The sequence below is a fragment of the Nuphar pumila genome, chromosome 4 (assembly GCF_984573655.1).
Source record: "Nuphar pumila chromosome 4, dmNupPumi1.hap1.1, whole genome shotgun sequence".
NCBI classification, from domain to species: domain Eukaryota; kingdom Viridiplantae; phylum Streptophyta; class Magnoliopsida; order Nymphaeales; family Nymphaeaceae; genus Nuphar; species Nuphar pumila.
In genome coordinates this window covers 133,917,563-133,938,919 of record NC_143252.1, presented here as the reverse complement: position 1 = coordinate 133,938,919, position 21,357 = coordinate 133,917,563, and the positions used below count along the sequence as shown (strand labels likewise).

The following is a 21,357-nucleotide window of genomic DNA, read 5'->3' as shown; positions in this document are numbered from 1 at the left end:
TCAAACAAGAAACAAATAAAAACTAAAATAAAATTGATCATTCTTATATTTCATGATTTTTCTGGAAAAGAGTTAAATTTTTTGTTAAAATCTAACAATGTTGGTTACCAATTTAAAGAAAGTACATGGAAAGTGAGTGAAAGCGTGAGAGAATATACATGAAAAAGATGAAAAGAAACGTGAGAAAAGTATATAGCATGCATAGACCATGTATATGAGAAGCATAAAAGAAGCGTGGGGGAATCGAGCTTCCCATGAAGTTTCGAAAGCGAGGAGTATTGCGCTTTCGAAGCGAGTTTCCGGGAAGCGAGCTTCCCACCTACCTAAGAAGCTTCCGGTAACTCTGGTTTTACCCCATATTTATACACATGAAAGAGGGGGCTCACGAGAGAGTCGTTGGGACCCCAACGTCCCTTTAGGTTGACTAGTCAACTGATGTTGACTAGTCCTCTCTTAACCAAAAAGAAAGGAAAAAGGAAACTAAAAAAAGGAAAAACTAATCCTATCCTAACTCTAGTTCCACATTAATATATATATATATATATATATATATATATATATTTTACATTTACATTTTTAACAGAACCTTCCACCAATGTTTTAAAATCCAATGACTCAGGACTCGACGTGGCAGTGCCTTCACTAGTAACTCAGCGAGTCAACTCGGTGACTCAGCAGGATCATGTTAACTTTCAAATATATTGAATCAAATAGATATATAGGTAATTATGTATATACATATATGATATACTGTTACAAAAGTATACATAAGTATAGATTATGCAAGATATATACATTGTAAACTCAATGTATATTTACATAGGACTCAGCTTAGTCATAAGTTGACCCAACTTTCATAGCAGACTTATATAAAAACTCAGCCAACTTGCGACTTGGCCGAGTCTTGTGAAAAATCTGGTCATTCAATTTTTTTACCAGGTGAGCAGACACTGAGCTGACTCTGCAAGTTTTTAAACATTGCTTTCCACTGTAAGGAATGCTAGCTGCTATAGAATATGCATTGTCTTTTCGTTCAACAATCTAAATTGTCACACAATTCACGTCTGGTCACTGACACTCATGAAGTGCATCGCTTTTGCCCTCCAAAGGTGGACACTAGAAACATTGCTGACTCTGGTCAGTCACTTTGATGTAGTTCATAAAAAATGCATCAAAATTTGTCCTTATTTTCACTCAACTCCGTGCTTACAACAAAAATTTCTGGTAAAAGCTGCTCTTATTCAAATGTGTGAAATAGTTCATTCAAACTTAATGTTATTCCTACTGAAATGTCAATTCATGTTCTTCTAATCAGCATCACTTTTTGCATCTGGTTGCACCTACCCTTGGCTATATCGCAGATGGATCAAGAATAGAAATTTCATAATGAATTTCCCCATCGTTTAACCTTCAAAGAGATACCTCAATTTTGCAAATGGCAGGTCAGTGCAATTCAGGCAACCATTTTAGCAGACCGCTGAAAACTAACATCCACACTCCTTATGTGAAGCCTGCCCAACATTAATGACCATGATAATTACCACGAGATATGGTCTTGGGAGATAATCTGCAGATAACTGGGTTTTCTAGATAGTACCAACAAAATTGGCAATCTTAGTTACAAGTCAAGGACTATATTTTGACCTTGGTCTTCCCTCAGCTTCAAATAATGCACAAACACCTTTCCAACCTTAGTTCTCTGTAGGGCTGAAAACAGGTCAGATATGGGTCAAACCACATCCAGATGTGCCACGTTTAGATTTAGATAGGAAATGTCATAAATATTCATGTCTGCAAGAAGTATTACCAGAGCCACATTTTCCATGTGGATTTAATATGAGCCCCTTATATCCTTCAAACTGCTACAGCATGGACAGGTAACCAACCCATATACCACAGATTTTAAGCACTAATGCTAAAATTAGGTGAGAAGAATGGTGTGACTCATTGAGATTAAGAAAACAAAAAAGGTGAAAGGAAATACAGATACACAGACTAACTTGGAATTCTTACCTTTGGACAAAACCGGATATCCAGTGTTTCTAGCACATTGCAGTGTGATATTGCATCTTCCACAACTTGCTCTTCGATCCCACAAGACTGCAGATCATCGTACAAAAATAAGAAAAAGGAAGAAATAAGTATGGCTTATACACCAAGAGAAACTGAAAACAATAATGACACGTTAACAAATAGAATTTGTATTCTACAAATGTCACATTTTAAAGTAGATTTTGTATGCATGATGAATATATTCCACAGCATGTTGGATATAACATAAACTCATACCCCAGGAACGTGTTGCCAACTGTTTTAATTAAACCAATCAAGTGTTTAACAGTACGAATACCAACCTGAAGCAAAAGGCTGGCCAACCTGGGGCAATCCAGCACCAAAATCTCCAATGAGCAGCAATTGCTGAACCAAGAAAAAAGAACATGTTGACTATACAAGCAAGAAAATAATTTCAAGTGCATGCATGCAACCCTCAGTTCTCCTATACAGAAAAGAAAGAATAGACTAACCTCAAATTCAAGAAACACAGGTTGCAACATGATAAGTTGACTTCGTTCAGATTAGCAGACAAAGATAGGTTCAATGATGACAAATGAACACAGCGTGCAGATGAAGGAATAACAACTTTTTTTATGTTTGGGCAACCAACACAATTGAGATTCTGAAGCAAACGAACAGGCTCATCATTGATCTCTCTGTCCTCTCCAAAACCAGGTAGATGATGAAATGATTGATCAGCACTTGAAAACGGGAAACTTTCACCAACACCAGAGCTCCAATCAAGATCATGCATGTTAGCACATCCATTCAAACTCACATGTGTAAGATGGGTACAAGAGGCTAGAAGCTCTTCAATGGCAGACTGGCAAATACTCCCATAAGACAAGTCGAGCTCACGAAGGGCTGGAAGAGCACCTCCTTTATGAAGAGCATCCAGAGAGGAGTTAACAAGATACTTGCATGCTTGCAACTTCAGGACCTTCAGGAAAGAATAATCAAGGATTCAATCCTTCTAATAATTCCCTTGGGATAAATGGGATTTGGGTAATTCTGTTACAGCAACAAATGCGTATGACTATGAATGCCTTTCAAAGGAGTGAAATGATATAACAAAATGAATATGCATGCATGTGTGTGCATCCAGGCACCACAATGTACATTTGAAAATCCACATGATCTTTCCAGATAGCATTTGCAATGTTAATTACAATAACCAAACATTGTAAACAAATATTTGGAAAAAAATCATTAATGCTTTTAGTCATAGTCATAAATATTGGTCAATGGTCATTTTTCTAAAATGTTGTGATTTTATCGTGAGATTTTCAAAAAACCGAGAAAAACTGAAAAAATGTGATATTTTTCAAAATATCACCTATTTTAAAAATATCATGTTTTTAACGCAATATTATCCTGTTATTAATGTCATATTAATGTTTTATTTATTTTTATATGTATTTTATTATATATTTTTAAATTTTAGATATACCTATATATTCCCAAGATTTTCCCAAGAAAATCACTTTTTTAATTATTGTGAGCCCCCAAGGGGTTAGCGTAGTTGGAGCAGACTGGCACACCACCAGTCGGGGTTCAGTTCTAGCGGGCGCTACCCCCTTGCATAAGCCGAAGCCCAGTATAGGCCCTGGGGGATCGAGGGTCCTAGCCACGGTGTTCTACGCCCTCGACGAGGGCGACAAAGTCTCCATACCCTGAGCTGTGGTTTCTCCATGTAAAACATGGGAAAAAAAACTGTGAAGCCCCAAAGGGGCTTGGCGTAGTGGGATGGGACCTAGGCAGGTGGTCTAGGTTCAAATTTCATGGGTGTCACCCCTTGCGCAAGCTGAAGCATCGTGACTCCCTAGCGGCAGCAAGGGGTAAGCCCACGGAGTTTTACGTTGTCAGGATAACGAGCTTAAGTACGGCAGGCAAAGCCAGCGCCGCTAGGTCTCTAATCTTGGGGGGTGATTTCTTCATGTAAATATCAAAAAATTTATTGTGAGATTTTCCTTTGCCGATAAAATCCCGATAACAAGATCTGTGACTATGATTTTAGTATTCTACATCTTAGATTATGGATAAAATTATTATGCAATCATAATTGCCAAGAGGATTGGCGAAAAATTCCAAAAAGGATTGGCAAAAATTATCTAGAACAATCCACATATTATTTACTATTCCACGATGAACCAAGCTTTTCACAAAAGAAAAGCGTAAACATTTAAAACAGAAAAGGAAACTTTTTTAAATTAAAAATTTAATTTCATGTGAAAATGAGATGATAATTGCACAAAAATGCATACAAATAAGAAATTGAGTTCCTAGAATTCTTAATGTTGCATAAATGATTTTGTTTATAATATAAGCAATCAAATTCTTTTCAATATTATTGACACAGTCAGAATATCTATGTAGTCAAAAGCCACAACTAGGCACCGACTACTCTGCCTAGTCGTAAAACGCCTAGGCTTTGCAATTCCTAGGTGGGTACCTTAAAAGGTACCAATTTTGCCGACTAGGCTGCCTCTGCCTAGGCATGAGGGCAGTTTAGACATTTATTATTCTTATATATATTGTTATTTTTTTTTAGATATATAATTATATATACGTGTGTTTGTGTGATTTGTTCTGTTAAATCATGAAAACATGCTTAGTTATTACGTGTGAGCGTGTGTGCGTGCGTGCTACTTTGCTTTGGGGATTTTTGTGCTACTTTGCTTTTGGGATTTTTTCTGTGAAACATTGAAAGCATGCACAGTTAATTTTAATTGATTATGTTTTTTATGTGTGTTTATTTCTGAAGAATTTTTCTATAAAATCCTTAGATCATGTTTAGTATTATGAATTATGTGATATGTTATCTATATATGTATGTATTATTTTGCTTATGTGAAAGGTTGAAAGCATATTTTGTTGATTATACTGAATATATTATGAATAATTGAAATATATATATTGTGTGTGTACAATTATATATATGTATATTAATATATTTTATGAAAGCATGTGTAATTTTGTACTAGTATAATGAAAACATCTTATTAGTAAAAGAATTAAACATATTTCTATGTATATTTTGTGTACTTTTTTATTTTTTAATTAGGGTACCAACTAGTCCCGCCTAGTCCTCGACTAGTCTTTTTGGGGTCTACCGACTAGAAACCACCTAGCGCTTTTGACTACATAGCTGAATATGAATGAGATGTAAGGCAAGAAACAGTTCTAGATAGGCAGAAACTCCTAATACTAAAAAATGATACATAAATCCTCTTTATCTCCAACAATCTACATCTTCCAAGCATACAGGCATGTTACCTTAAGTTGTGTGCAACTCTCAAAAACAGGTTGCAAGTTCGTTAAAAATGTGTATGACAAGTCGAGTAAGGTCAAATTTGGAAGACGGCGCAATGATGACAACCCCTCAGGACCAACAGATGGACAGGACATCAAGATCAATGACTCGATATATGGACAGGAAGCAGTTGTTGCTGAGAGGCAATCATCCTGGAGTTGACTGAAAATAAAGATCATTCGTGTCAGATAAATATCTATATATAGAAAAACAGTAAGAAAAAAAATTAACATGGTATTAGGATATAATCTAAAAGAAAAAGATGTTAAATATTACCTGCAAAAAGATGCATCAAGGGATATCAAGTTTGGACAATTTATTGCTGCTTGCGACAGCACACCACAACCCTTCAATTCCAATATCGTCATTTGTGGTGCTTCAAGCTGAAGTGCAATCAATTTGGGACATATACCAAGATTAAGTGACCTGAGTCCCACCTGCAGGGACCAAAAGATGAAAAAGAATCAAAGTAGTTTGTGCATCCAAATAAGGAATTCAAGATTCAAAAAATCAAAAGAAAAATTAAGAATTGTAATATTGCCTCAAACGGTAAAGTGGGACATGTCTTGGTTGATGCTAAACTTATAGTGAAACTTCTTGGATTATTTTCACAAGGAAGAACTAATTATTCCTATAAATTTCCACTACATTTCCAGGTATTGATAAGCAAAGGACAGCTTATCAATTTCGAAAAGTTTAATCACAACTGAATTGATAAGTAAATGCCTATGTCACATAGACATGCCTGGGAGGTCATCGTACCCGTGTAGACACTGATCTACACAGGAGCGGGTACTGGGCACAGTGGAGGTATACCGCAGGTCGGGTTATGCACTGCGCCGAGTCGGGTCTGCATTAAAACCTTGGTTTGACCAAGGTCAAAGGGGCAGGGCCATTTTGGTGCCGCTCCACCCTATAACCCCCCCCCCCCCTCTGCTCTCCTGATGCCCAAGACTCTCTCTCTCTCTCTCTCTCTCTCTCTCTCTCTCTCTCTCTCTCTCTCTCTCTCTCTCTCTCTTGTGACCTCCGACGACTAGAGGAGCTCACCTCGCAACACTCAAGCGACCTCCGGTGGACAGTGAAGAGATAGGAGCATCTCTCGGCCAATGATATAGGGTGTTTTCAATTTTTTTAGGGTATTTTCAGTTTATATTTTCATATATTTAGTTTACATTTTCAGTTTATAATGTACATATATTGAGTTCATATTTTTATTTTGTATTCAATTTATATTATCAGTTTATATACACTATAGCATATATATTTGGATATTTTAAGACTGGATATAGATTATTTAGACATTTTCAGCACCATTAAGAATAGTAAACTATTAGATATCAGACTGAATATAGATTATCTATTTTCAGAAAGAAAATAGATTATTATTTATTAGATATTCAGACTGAATATAGATTATCTATTTTCATATAGAATATAGATTATTAGATATTTTTACTAAATATAGATTTTCTATATTTTTGTTTGCTAAGCGCTAATTGTTAGGTATTACTTGTTAAAATATAAAATGTATCATATATAATATATATATATAATAATAATATAATATAATAATATTATTATTATATTTTTAATATATTTTTTTTCTTTTATTTTATTTATTATCTAGTTCATTTAGAACTAGATACTATAATCTAGTCAAGTCCCAACTAGGTGACTAGAATATAGTCGTTGGACCTAGTCCAACGGCTATATTTAGAGCCGTTGGACTAGGTCCAACAACTCTCAAGGAGAGCTCTTTATATAAATAGGGGTCATCTCCCTTCATTGTATCTCAATGCTTTTTAAGCATTTCTTGCGAAGAAATAAAGATTTATTATTTTAGTGTGTTCTTCCATTTTTACCCTTTTATGGATTGTGATTGAGGTGTCTCCAATAGTCACTCTTTTGAAGGTTTCTCGTGCTTTTGTTGAAGACCACCATTTCATTACATTGCTGTCTATTAAAAATTTATCTAAAATTGTTATTAGCTTGCTATAACTTGTTTCTTAAATGTTAATTTGTTAGTTATAGATTTACTTGTTATTGAATTTTGATTCTTTGAATAAAAGTTGTTAGCATGTTACTAGTTTAGTTGGTTGTTAAATGTTAAATTAATTTATGTTGTTGTCTTGTTGGAAAAATGGATTTTGATTTTCTGAATTTATTTTGTATTTATGTGATATATATATAAGCACAAAACATTGACTGATGCATGGTATTGATTATCAACCACTTTATGATAGATTTTGAACACAAAGCTCACCTCATCCTTGGGACTTGAAGAAGTAAACAGTTGTCATCCTAGAGTACAACAACAACAACAATTACGCCTTCATCCCAAAACAATTGGGGTCGGCGATATGAACCAAAAAAGAAAATCATTCTGGGTCTTCCACATGAATCCTTCTCCTCCAATCATTTCTATCCAATGCCATGTCCTCGGTGAGGTTCAAAGATATCCTTTCCTATCATCTCCATCCATGTCTTCCTAGGCCTACCCCGACCTCTTTTAACTAATATATTTTCTCATTTCTCCATCCTTCTAACTGGAGCATCATTAGGCCTTCGTCGAATATGTCCAAACCACTGTAAACATCATAATGAACCAGTTGTCATCCTAGAGTAATCAACTAAAAATGAGACAAAGTATTTGTACCCCAAGAAAAATACTATAGGAGCTGGACCCCAAACATCATAATGAACCAGTTCAAATGAGATAGCACTCCTAGATGTAATAATTGGAAGGAAGGTTCTACTCTGTTTAGCCTTTTGATAAGTTTGACAATGGATGACATGATTATTTTTTAAAATCACAACATTTGGATATAACAATCTAATGCCCCAATCTCAAATGCAATAGCAAAGCACTCTTTAGTGGGAGAGACAACTTGGTATTAGTATATGTTAATAACGAAGGAACACAGGGTATATAGACCTTCATTTTCATGTCCACAACCATAGATCATAGCCGTTTTCAAGTCTTGAAGGACACAATGTGTAGGGAAAAAGGTTATACTACAATTGAGATCTATGGTAAGAGAACTGACAAATAAAAGGTTGACAGGAAACTTTGGTGCATGCAACACTGAATGTAAGGGAAGTGAGGTATGCTGATGGTTCTTTTCCCAAGAATCGAGAACGAAGATCCATCGGCCAACTGCAAATTCCTATTATGGGATGATACATGAAAGTTGGAGAACAAAGGCCTCATACCTGACTAGTGATCTGTGGCACCTGAATCTATAATCCAAGAAGATGTCATACAGGATGAGTCTTTGGCAACTTGTTCTACATGATAAGGCTTGGAAGCAAAAATAATTGCATCATCTTTTCTATTGACTGCTAAACGAAGCTCTAATTCTTCAATATCCTTCATCAAGAAAGCTATATCTTTTTCAATAATATCATTTTTTCCTTGAAGAACATCATAGGCAAGACGGCACCTAGGGGTTTGCTTCCCTACTACATAACAAGAAGTCCTCCCAGCGTACCCAGACCTTCTGCAATATGAACACTCTGACTCATTCTTTTCATTCATACCATTATAGGCTTCCCCAGGCTTATATTCTCGAGTATTTTTCATGACAAATGTGAACTTCTTAGATGTAATTGGAATGGCCATTAAACAATTCGCCAGGATCTCTCACATGTATACTAGGGTTATACAACACCTATAGGGTTACCACATGAGAATTTTCATCATACAACTCCCAACCAGCCCTCTTGAAGATTTCATAACACTAAGTCCCTCTTTCATTAAGACACCAATTTCACCTTAGAGGGAGCCATATTACTACTCGGCTCCCCTTTTTCCTTCATATACTATCTGTTACGGGCATAGAATTTTTCGCAACCCCGCGACGAACAGTCTGGCCACCTTAACGGCCAAAGGCCGCGCACCAACACTTTTTCATGTGTTTAATCATTTCATTGGCCTTGTGCACCACCTCGTGCACAACTGTTTAGCAGAAGTTGATCAAGCGCATCTCCAAATGCATATTTTATCTGGTCCATGCCACTTTCGTGTATAGTCGTCTCATACCGACTAGCAAGTGCACGGATGCCTTAGCCTCGCGTGTCACGGAACGTATCCTGACTCCATTAGCACACCCACGCATAACTTCGGCATAGAAGGGACAAGGCCTTGCAACCCCCAGTCTGAAGACCAGTTGATGATTATATGCTATAGCGAAGAGCACCACCCAAACTCATTCGTCGGCTCTTAGGCATTCACTCGCCTAGCCCCGAGTCACCATACCCGGTTGGAACCACCTAAGGTGATTCCTGGGGGTATTAGCCCTAACCCACACGCACCCTCGTGCATCCAAAAGCTACACATAGGAAACTCATTTAAGTCCCTCGTGGGACCCCGGTGTAGTCCCATACACAAACGGGTCATCCTCGCCCGCAAGGCAAACTTGTCGTCTTCACGCTCATGGTTGGGGCACCTTCTGACCCCAACAAGGGCAATTTCAAGCCTTTCGTGGTCCTCGTAGAGAAGAGCAACCACCAATGCGTGTCGCAGGGGTACCAAGTCCCTTAAAGCAACAACTTTAGATTTTTCAATGATCCAACATAGTCCTCAAGTGGGGGACGCCTACTTTTGTATCACCCCAAAGCGGTCCTTCAAATTGTCTTCTTAGTCACTCGTCCAAACAAGGGGCAACTCACGGCCCAACGTTGCAACTCACATCTCGAGGCAGCAAACATGTTCCCGCAGAAACCAAATCGATGAGTCACAAACGACTTTTTCCGCATACACAATCCACAGAAGAACTGTCAATCTCAAGGCTCTGCTAACCCACAATCTCGGGAGAGAACATAAAAGTTTGAGTCTCCCATCTCAACTGTGCAAATCCATCCAATTGAATCCAACGTGTATTCTCTGCATGCACAAGGCAAACATCATGCTCTACCTGCGAGCAACCTTACACTTTGTCTTACCATCGACAAGATGACCCATAACACCCTACCAACAACTTTTGTCCTCGGTCAACTATACTTCAGCTGCGCAAATTCGCGAAAACGAGACCAACCATCATTGCCTTCTTCACTGTCGCACTCACTGAACAACAAGGTCTCCGTGAATCTTTTTGCTTTGATGCCAATTTGTCACGGGCATAGACTTTTTCGCAAACCCACGACATGCCAGACTGCCCAGTCAGGCCAGCCTAACAGTCAAAAGCCTTGCACCAACACTTTTTCATATGTTGAATCATTTCATTGGCCCTGCGTACAACCTCGTGCACAGCTGTCTAGTGGAAGCTAATCAAGCGCATCTCCAAATGCATATTTTATCTGGTTCATGCCACTTACGTGCATAGTCGTCTCATACCGACTAGCAAGCGCACAGATGGCTTAGCCTCGCGTGCCATGGACCGTATCGTGACTCTATGGGCACACCTAAGCATAACCTCGCCACAGAATGGACAAGGCCTTGTGACCCTAGTCCGAGAACCAGTTGATGATTGTATATCATAGCGAAGAGCACCACCCAAACTCATTTGTCGGCTCCTAGGCATTCACTCGCCTCGCCCCGAATCACCATACTCGGTTGGAACCATCTAAGGTGATTCTCACATCGTCGCACCAACGACGATATTGTTGCTCATCGCATGTCATGCTAACATCGCACGTCATCGATCAAGCCAACGCATACCGCGCGTTCCTACGCTCGATGCATTTTTCACTCATTAGAGCTCCGCACTACACATTCCCCATTCTGAAGGCTCGGTTCGGGACACTTTCACCAGTGTATTAAACACTTCCTAAGTTCTAATCCTCAAGAGGCACACAAGATATCCTTCACTTTATGGTTAATGAATAAAAACTCACGAGTTGACCAGCAGAGTTTGCCAACCATGCTTTAAGGTACAAAAGGAGCCTTAGTTTTCGAGTTATCAATTACACATAAGACAGATTTGCAAATATTCCACTAATAGGCAAATGTTATCGATATTTACAAAATGGGTTGGATAGGGGCAATTAAAGAGAAAACATGTCAGCTCTCTAACATATTTATCTATTACTCAACCTAACATAGCTCGTGAATCATGATGTCCACAGTGCAAGTCACAACATGGACCCACGACGGTTCACATGAGTGTTGTAAGGCGAATTAGCAGATACTTAAGGAACACTATATACAAAGGGTTTGGATTCTTCTATCATCTTCCTCTTCTTTGGATCTGATAGCATACACTGACTCTAATGATAGACTCAACTAAAGTGACTCCCTCATTTCGTAAAGGTGCAAGAAGCAACAAAATGTATGGCTTTCATCGACCGAAGCTGAATATCGAGAAATGGTAACCACGACTACAAATTTGTGTTCCTAAGAAGCTTTTTAAAGGATACGAGAGTCGACATATCAACACCATCAAAGATGTGTTATAACAATAAAAGCATCACATATATTATGAGCAATCACACCTCCCATGAACAAACCAAGCACATAGAGATGCTTTGCCACACAAATCCACAATTAAATATCCTCCATAATATTATGCATATGGCTCCAATATCCATGTCAAAAAGCAGCAGCAATAGTGGCAACCCTAGCCTTGCCTCTAACACTAAAAACCAACCCCTAAGCTCCAAGAACTATATAAACAAGCCCCTATCTTCTAACATAGACAGAGCCAAATCCTATCTTTTCTCATTTATTTTACTGGTGGACAAGCAAATTCCCATTGCACTAAGTTACAAAATGTATAGTCCATTATGCTTCCACAGAGACATCTCACATAGAAATCTTAGTGGTCGCTGCTACCACCAGCTTGACTATAAAATAATCAATTGGAATATCCGTTAATCTTCTAAATTTGATAATACCTAATACCATGCAACAGAAGGTTTGGCCATGCATGTACCTTTTCTGTAAAAATATATAAATTTACCAAATGTCTGCAAAAATTATTATTTGAAATTGTAATAAACAAGAAATGAATATGCATGGAGGACATCCCTTGTAGTTTATTCCTCAGTTCTTCTGTTTTTGTAATTTCAATCCACTATATATATAAATACTAGAAATCATAGGTGCAAGTTGTATCGATTCAATGTGCTCAGCATGTTTTTTATGCTAAAGATCAAGCCTTGGTTCGTGCTTTTCTAATGTAAAAATGTGATCTTTTAAGTTATGAAATTTCGGCACATTGTGAGCCATTGATAAACCAATTGAAAATCAAGTGCAACTATTGTCATATTGTTACTTCAATTAGTATCTCTCGGTTTAAGCATCATTTAGCTGGGACACATCTAAATATTGTGCCTTGCACATCAAGGACTTTGTCAGATACCTTGAAATGACAATGTCAGAAATTACTTACTAGTTAGAGCAAAAAACAAAAAAAAAAGAGATGAGGCAGAAATGGGGTATGCGCAGCCCTTGGAGGACGAAGATGAGCTCCCTACTTATCCTACAACCCCTAGCATAGCATCAGAAGTAGGAAATTCTGCAGCGAAGAGAAACTGTGTTTGGTGCTAGTAGTAGTGTCGTGGGCACAAAAAGAAAAGGAGAAAGAGGACAAAGGAATTCTTCCAGAGGAAGTAGAGCTAAAGGCTCTCTATTAGGAGTTTTTTCTCTCCTAAGACTGCCCCTAGGGTGCAGCCTGACATTCATACTGCTATGACTCCTCAGCATTTAGTAGAGCAGGTGAATGTCGTGGCTGAGAAATGGTTTTATGATACATGCATTCTTTTTAATGAGGCAAATTCATTTCAATTTCATGTCATGTCAAAGAATAGAAATGCAGTTAAAATGATGTTTTCTTTGGATGAGTATAATGCATATCCTCATTCTCAAAAAAGAAAGCCAAGAAAAATTGTAGATATTGAATTTAGAAGTGGATTTTGGGATTCATGTGTTGTTGAAAATAAGTCAATCTTTGGTGAAGGTGCTTCGATTAGTTAACAGCGAAGACAAACCAGTTATGGGTTATCCTTATGAGACCATGAATAAGGCAAAAAGAGGTCATTAGAGATAATTTAAATGGAAAGAAAAAATGCATTTGCCTATATAGAGCATCATTGACCATAAGTGGAATGGGCAGCTTTATCAACTTTTTCATGTTGTAACGTATTTATTTAAATCTTGCATTTAGATACTCTCCTACATTTAAAATGGACAAGAAAGTCAACGAGGGTCTCTTAGATTGTATTGAAAGTTTGAAGACTTATTATAACATTCAAGATCAGATTGAAAAGGAAATGAAAATTTATGACAATGCATTGTATGATATAGAAAGATCTGCAGTAGTGTGAAACTGTACCACGATGTGCTCAAGTAAATTATTTATTTATTTCAATTTTAATTTCATATTGTTATTTAGTTATGATGTTTTGTATGATTGTAAGATTTGCATTAGTTATTGTCTTGTTGATTTATCATTCTCTTATTTTTTCAGACATATGGTGGACAAGGTTTGGAAATGATGTTCCAAACAAAAGAACTTTTGTTATTCACATCCTAAGTCAAACATGCAATGCAAGTGGATGCAAAAGAAATTGGAGCATCTTTTAGCAGATTCATAAAAAGCGAAAAAAAACATATGAGAGCACAAAAGGCTCAATGACCTCATGTACGTTCGCTACAACCTACGACCAAGGCAAAGGTACTTTTAAATTTATAAAGTTTACTTGTCATATTCATGTGTTATTTAAAAGAATCTAATGGATAGAATCTATTCGTGGAACGGGCACTGGCACTAGCTCCGAAACTAGAACTAGAAAGTGACATAATTCCAAATTTTGACATGTCAACAAGCTCTTATAGAATCCCTCTTAGAGGAATAACCACTTTTATTTGCATACAAAACTCAATTAATTTAAATTTTCATGATATCTTTTAGGCAAATATAAAAGTTGTCATAAAGGAGGCACAAAGAACAGCTTGATCCCATCAGTCTAGAGAACTACAATGTATTAGATGAATGGGTTCAAGAAGAAGCAGACCTCCTGAATGAAGAGGGCATTCAATGGATAAACATGGAGAGAGCTCGGGACCTAGATGACGAAGACCCCACGTATATTGGAGATGATTTGAATGTCGAAGGAGGAGAAGAACAAGATGAAGAAACAAGAAGAAGATAATGATGATGATTGCTGGTATACTTCTTAAAAACTTGGCTATGTATTGTAATTTGCAACTATTAAGTATTCATAAACTTGGTTTTTTTGCTTTTTGATAAATCTTGTCGCATGTTCTTAATTGAAGATATTGCTATTTTGGATTGTTCTTGTGATATTTGAGAACTGATGATGTGTTATGTAACTCATAGACATAAATGTTTCACATGTGATTTTATGGTTGCATTCTGTGCATTTCATCATTGCTTTGTGTGTTATGATTTTTTTTAATTTTTGCTATTTTTTATGATTTTTTTAGATTTTTATTTTTTTAAAAATTTATGATTTTGTACGATACTTATCTTATTTTGGCCCCGACCAATACAGGTTACAATACGATACATACAACCTTGATAAAAATAGCATAAAGAAGTAAAAAAATAACATGTTCAAATAATAAAATACACATAAAAGAAATAAGTACAAAATATAAAAGAAAGAAGAAAATCACATTTAAGATATAGAAAAGTAAAAAAGAAACTGAAAATATTGTGATATTATCGCAATAATATCATGACATATACAAATTTCTGATATTTTTAAAATTTTGCGATTTTTTGCCTTTAATACCGTTTTATGAATTTACAACAATATTATCGCAATATATATACATACATATATATATATATATGATATACACTAAAAACATAATACCCAATGCTAAATATAGCATATATTGGTCACTAAACAATAGAACATATGTTTTAATTTTAAAGGTCAAGCACATGAGAAACGATAGCTATGAAGTTCAACTTGGGATTTTCTAAGCAACATTGAGAGTCAGTTTCGGAGCAACATTGTGGTGTTATAGCCACAACAAGAAATATATTGTTATGCCTCCCAAAATTCTTTTGATACAACTCTTTTGTACCATGATACACTTGGGTTAGCGGAGAATTCATGTACGGCAATCCATACAAGATAAGTACTCAAGGGCCTACTTGCTGGTCGCTCCGTTCAAAACTCTCAATATCTGCTGACAGTTGAGATGTAGTAGATAAGTATAGCAATAATTATCATCATAAGGCATTCTAACAAAATTTAAGGTCAAATATATGAGTAAATCACACAAATTAAGCTTAAATATTAGAAACTTCCCAATTCATTCATTATGATCACAATATGTCAAATGTAAATAAAGCAGCCACTTTAGCCCTATTGAAACATGAAAATAATTAACTATAAATGACTACATCAACAGGTTCACTTACTGGGCAGAATGATGCATCTTCGAGATGATCACAACCATCGAGAAAAACTTGCTGAAGGTTGGGGCAACCAAGTTCGAGGCTTTGCATGCCACGACAGCCAACTAGTGAAAGACTCAGTAATGAAGCACTCCTGAGTCCCACCTTTGTCAAGCTCTGTATGAAAAAAATGAAATACATTTAAAAGGCTTTCCAGAGGACTAAATATGATTACACTGGGTCCCTATGCACTGGTAGCAGCACTGCATCAGCTAACAGAAACTCAAAGAAATATAACGCAAAGAAAAAAAAAGTGACAGTTAACTGAAAAATTAATGAAATTAATATATAAAAGGAAATTGCAGAAACATGCTTCACTGTCACAAACAAGCAAACATGTATTAAGCCGCACTTCATAAATTACAATAGATATATCAGAAAATACATATTTTCGCAAAGGAAATCCAATTGCTAATAATTTACAAGATTATTTCTGGTAAAATAATTGCAAATTATTTAGCATGAACTCCCTCAAAACTCAGCTAAGCGCAGGTAGAGTCCAAAACAATTACTACAGGGTACAAATACCAGCAAATAATCAGAGAGAGAATGTCCAGTGTAACTTGCCCGCTCGTGAACAAAGACAGGTACAAGCACACATGCACACTAGGATCATCCCAACTCATGCACACACTGTAAAGTTGTACATATTATATACACACACAGATATATTTATTTATTTATTTATTTGTTTATCTATTCATTTATATGTATACATACTCATGCATGTATACATAAGGTATGTATATATGTATATGTATATTCATCTGTATACATTTAATTTTTGTATAATATTTTTTGTATCTATTTTGTTGTTTTTTGTTTTTTGTTTTTTATTGTAACTAGTAGGGCTACTAGCCATTTGATTTAGCCTAATGGCTAATTTGGGCTGTTACTTGTGTATGTATAGGGTATTCTCACCTCTCTTGTATTATGCTTGCTTTGAGCATTTTACACTACAACAACAACAACAACTACGCCTTCATCCCAAAACAATTGGGGTCGGCAATATGAACCAACAAAGAAAATCATTTTGGGTCTTCCACATGAATCCTTCTCCTCCAATCATTTCTATCCAATGCCATGTCCTCGGTGAGGTTCAAAGCATTCATATCATTTCCTATCATTTCCCTCCAAGTCTTCCTAGGCCTACCCCGACCTCTTTTAACTAATATATTTTCCCATTTCTCCATCCTTCTAACTCGAGCATCATTAGGCCTTCGCCGAATATGTCCAAACCACCGTAAACGATTCTCTCTCATCTTATTTTCAATGGGTGCAACGCCTACCTTCTTACGTATCTCCTCGTTCCGAATCCTATCTTTTATTGTATTTCCATACATCCATCTAAGCATACGCATCTCAGCTACACTCATTTTTTGAATATGATGTCTCTTGGCAGCCCAACATTTCGTACCATATAGTAAAGCGGGCCTAATAGTCGTCCTATAAAACTTTCCCTTCAACCGCAATGGCATTATACGATCGCACAACACTCCAGTTGCACTTTTCCATTTCATCCACCCAACCTTTATCCTATGATTTACATCTCCATCAATTTCTCCATACTTTTGAATGATAGATCCCAAATATTTGAAACAATCATCCACCGGTATTTCTTGCTTACCAAGCTTCACTACACTCCCATCACTACTTCGTTGCTTACTAAACCGACATTCCATATATTTTGTCTTAGTCTTACTCAACTTAAAACCTCTTGCTTCCAATGTTTGTCTCCATAATTCTAACTTAGCATTAACCCCAGCTCTAGACTCATCAATCAAAACAATATCATCAGCAAACAACATACACTACGGCACATTTTCTTGAATTGATCTCGTAAGCTCATCCATCACTATAGCAAATAGAAAAGAGCTTAAAGCAGATCCTTGATGTAACCCAACCGTTATAGGAAAATTGGTTGTCACCCCTCCACAAGTGCGGACATTGGTTACTACTCCTTTATACATATCCTTAATTATACTAATGTACTAGAGAGAAACACTTTTCTTCATCATTGTCCACCAAAGAACGTCCCTAGGTACTCTATTGTATGCCTTCTCCAAATCAATGAAAACCATATGCAAATCTTTGTTCCTCTCTCTATTTCTCTCAAGAAGTTGTCTAAGAAGATGTATAGCTTCCATAGTTGATCTTCCAGGCATAAAACCAAATTGATTCTCTGATATCATGACAACCTTCCTCAACCTAGACTCAATCACCCTCTCCCAAAGTTTCATAGCATGACTCATGAGTTTTATACCATGATAGTTTGTGCAATCTTGTATATCACCCTTATTCTTATATAGAGGCACCAAAGTACTCTTCCTCCACTCATTAGGCATCTTATTTGTCCGTCAAATCTTATTAAAAAGATTTGTCAACCATTCTAAACCTTTCTCTCCCAAGCATTTTCAAGCCTCGATAGGTATACCATATGGGCCAACTGCCCTTCTTGATTTCATTTTCTTCAAAGCCTCTGCAATTTCTTTCTTTTGAATATTGCGCATGAAGTCACGATTCATCTCATGAAAATGAATGGACAAGTCTCCAAGATCCTGAGCATGACTTCCATTAAATAGCTTATCAAAATAATCTTTCCATCTCTCTTTAATCTCCTCATCTTTGACTAAAACCCTTTGTGTTTCATCTTTGATACATCTAACCATACCCAGATCCCTCGATTTCTTATCTCTCATCTTTGCAAGCCTATAAATATCCTTCTCGCCCTCTTTGGTATCCAACTTGTCATAAACCTCCTTATATACCTTATCCCTCGCGTTTCAAACAACTTTTTTAGCTTCCTTCTTTGCTATCATATACTTCTCCAAATTCTCATTATCACGACTCTTACTTAGATTTCCATAACACTCTCTTTTAACCTTAATAGCTAATTTGACATCCTCGTTCTACCATGATGTATCCTTACCTAGCGGTGCACCGCCTTTAGACTCACCCAATACCTTCTTAGCCATCTTTCTCATGCCACCCGCTATCTTATTCCACATTGATTCTGAATCCTCCTCGAGACACCAATTAGCTTCCTTAACTACTTGCTCTACAAACATTCCTTATTTAGCTCCTTTCAGTGCCCACCACTTAATTCTAGGATCTATCCTATGTCTATCCCTTTTGCGGCATTGTCTAATTCTAAGATCTAAAATTAAGACTTTATGTTGTGTAGCTACACTTTCTCCCGGTATAACCTTACAATCGATGCAACAACCCCTATCTCTCTTTCTAAGTAGAAAAAAATCTATCTGACTCGTATTAACCCCACTTTTAAATGTTACTAGGTGAGACTCCCTCTTCCTAAACCAAGTGTTTGCTAAGATCATATCATAGGACAAACCAAAATCTAAAATCCTTTCTCCACTTTCGTTTCTTTCTCCTATACCATAGCCTCCATGGATACTCTCAAATTCATCCCTACTAATGCCTACATGTCCATTAAGGTCACCGCTGATGAAAAGCTTTTCTCCATAAGATATCCCTTGTACTACTCCATCTTTTTTACTACTCTTGTGTCATTAGTGGATGTTGTGTATGTGCCCTTAGTGGCCTACTTGTACACTCTTGTGCTTGTGATCGTGACCTTGGTGCTGGTGGATTCATCTTATTGGTGACGCTCTAAGCCACACGGACTCGGCTAAAAGGTCGACACACCCGCATCGATACGCCCCGACACGGGTGCGAACACGGACATGGGGCAGACATGGTCAACTAAGTGTCAAACTCGATCAACGCACCAGGGCCAAGTCCGTCCACATTTTGGACTCGGTCAACTTTGACCGAGTCTATTTTTGTTCATTTATGATTGTTATATATATATATATATTGTCAACTTTGACCGATCAACTTATTGATTTAAAATTTACAATCTTATTATTGTTATATATATATAGCCGTATCCCCGTGTCCAAATTTTTTGAAATTGCTCTGCACCCATGTCGCACTCGTACCCATACCCGCACCCATGTGACATAGGTGACGCTTCATTACATGGTATCAAAGTCATCTGCTCTTGATCCTAGAAGTTGAAGATTAAAGGCATCTCAAGTGAAGGGATCGTGGTTCGTGTCTTCATGATCTCTTCATCAAGTGTTTGTGATCTCTCTATCTCTCTCTATCTCAAGCATTGTACTTTAAAAAAAAAAAACTCTTGTTTGGAACAGTAAAAAAAAACATACATTTTTTCATCCTACCTTCATTGTTCATACATCTTTCTCCCTTCCAAACATGTCTGTAAAGGGGAGATGCAGAGAGAGAGAGAGAGAGAGAGAGGTGGAGGAATGTTTCCTAACAAGAGAAAATTTTGATTTAACATACACTAACACTCACTTTGGACCTCCCCACTGAGATCCTCATCGCTGGAAGAGGATCAAACAACCACGAGACGTTGGCGGCGGCAGCGGTCACATGGCCAGAGAAGATGTACTATGGTGCCAGATACCCCATCGTCCCGACGTGGCGTCGAGCGACTTTTCAAGGCCGAAGTCATTGAGCTTGGTGTTGAACCGGTCGTCCAGCATTATGTTGTTGGCCTTCACGTCCCTGTGGATCACCTGCTTCTCGCATTCGTGGTGGAGGTAGGGGAGCACGGAGGCGATGCCGGCGAGTATCCAGAGCGATGGCGACATCAAAGCACCGGAGCCAACAGGAACATAGCCTTGTAGAGGCTATCGTTGGGCATGAACTCGTAGACTATGAGGATCTCCCCCTTATGGTGGCACCACCCCTACAACTAGACCAAGTTCGGGTGGTGCAACGCACCAATGATTGATAGCTCCGAGAGGAAATCGGCCCTGCCCTACCTGTCGCTCCACCGCTAGATGGTGTGGGTCTCTATGTTACCTTGGGTGGATCCGAAGAAACCGACGAACGTGAACTCGTGGAGCTGGGAGGTAAGGTCCACGTGGACAACAAAATGGGTTGGAAGGGACAGAGGTTGGAGTAGGAGACGACAACTTCCAGCTTCGGCATGGTGTTGCTCCACCACCACCACCCCTCCTCTCTCATTATTCTAACATTTTCCATTTTTTTTGTCTCATGCTACACAAACAAGTGAAACAAGTGAAAAAAAAAATATAAGAAATCTTTTTTGCTTTCAAACGTGCCCTATGTCTTCATCCATGGATGACAAGGAGAGTGTCACTATTGTGCCTGTGAAATTCAATTATATAAACTATGTTATGTGGTCGTTTATTATGAAACACCACATGTGGGAAAGGATTTATAAGGATTGGTGGATGGTTACAAGTGGAATCTAAAATAGTTTTCACCAAAGTTAGCAAGGAGAACTTCAAGGAGAAGAGAACGCCAAAGCTATTGTTAAAATACATAGTATATTCCTTTGCATTTATCTGATATATGTATATCTATATAATATACATATATTAGGGGTATTATGGTCATTTAATGTCCTATAATAGAATATACCCAATGTTCATAAATATGACCGTTAGAGGCGGTCCAACGACCGTTGGACTGCCTCCCTCTATTGCATGTGAGGCTCTATAAATAGAGCCTCACTACCTCTTATCTAATGCTTTTCACAAGCATTTGGTGTGTTAATATAAAAATATTTATGTTTATATTGTTCTTGATAGATTG

At 37.4% G+C, this 21,357-nt stretch overlaps 1 protein-coding gene across 3 annotated transcripts in view; it reads right to left on the bottom strand.

Moving 5' to 3' along the window:
• The window catches only part of LOC149841137 (F-box/LRR-repeat protein 15-like), a 71,740-nt gene that overhangs the window by 28,201 nt on the left and 22,182 nt on the right, over window positions 1-21,357 (bottom strand). The window contains exons 11-16 of one of the 3 annotated variants that reach the window (XM_090003618.1): window positions 15,709-15,861; window positions 5,645-5,805; window positions 5,332-5,530; window positions 2,526-2,995; window positions 2,355-2,418; window positions 2,014-2,100 (exon numbers count right to left, since the gene is read on the bottom strand). In XM_090003618.1, coding sequence (XP_089859744.1) covers window positions 2,014-2,100; window positions 2,355-2,418; window positions 2,526-2,995; window positions 5,332-5,530; window positions 5,645-5,805; window positions 15,709-15,861 — 1,134 coding nt within the window. Of the gene's footprint in view, window positions 1-2,013; window positions 2,101-2,354; window positions 2,419-2,525; window positions 3,067-5,331; window positions 5,531-5,644; window positions 5,806-15,708; window positions 15,862-21,357 lie in introns of those variants that run through there. The other 2 variants (XM_090003619.1, XM_090003621.1) reach the window with 2 other exon arrangements.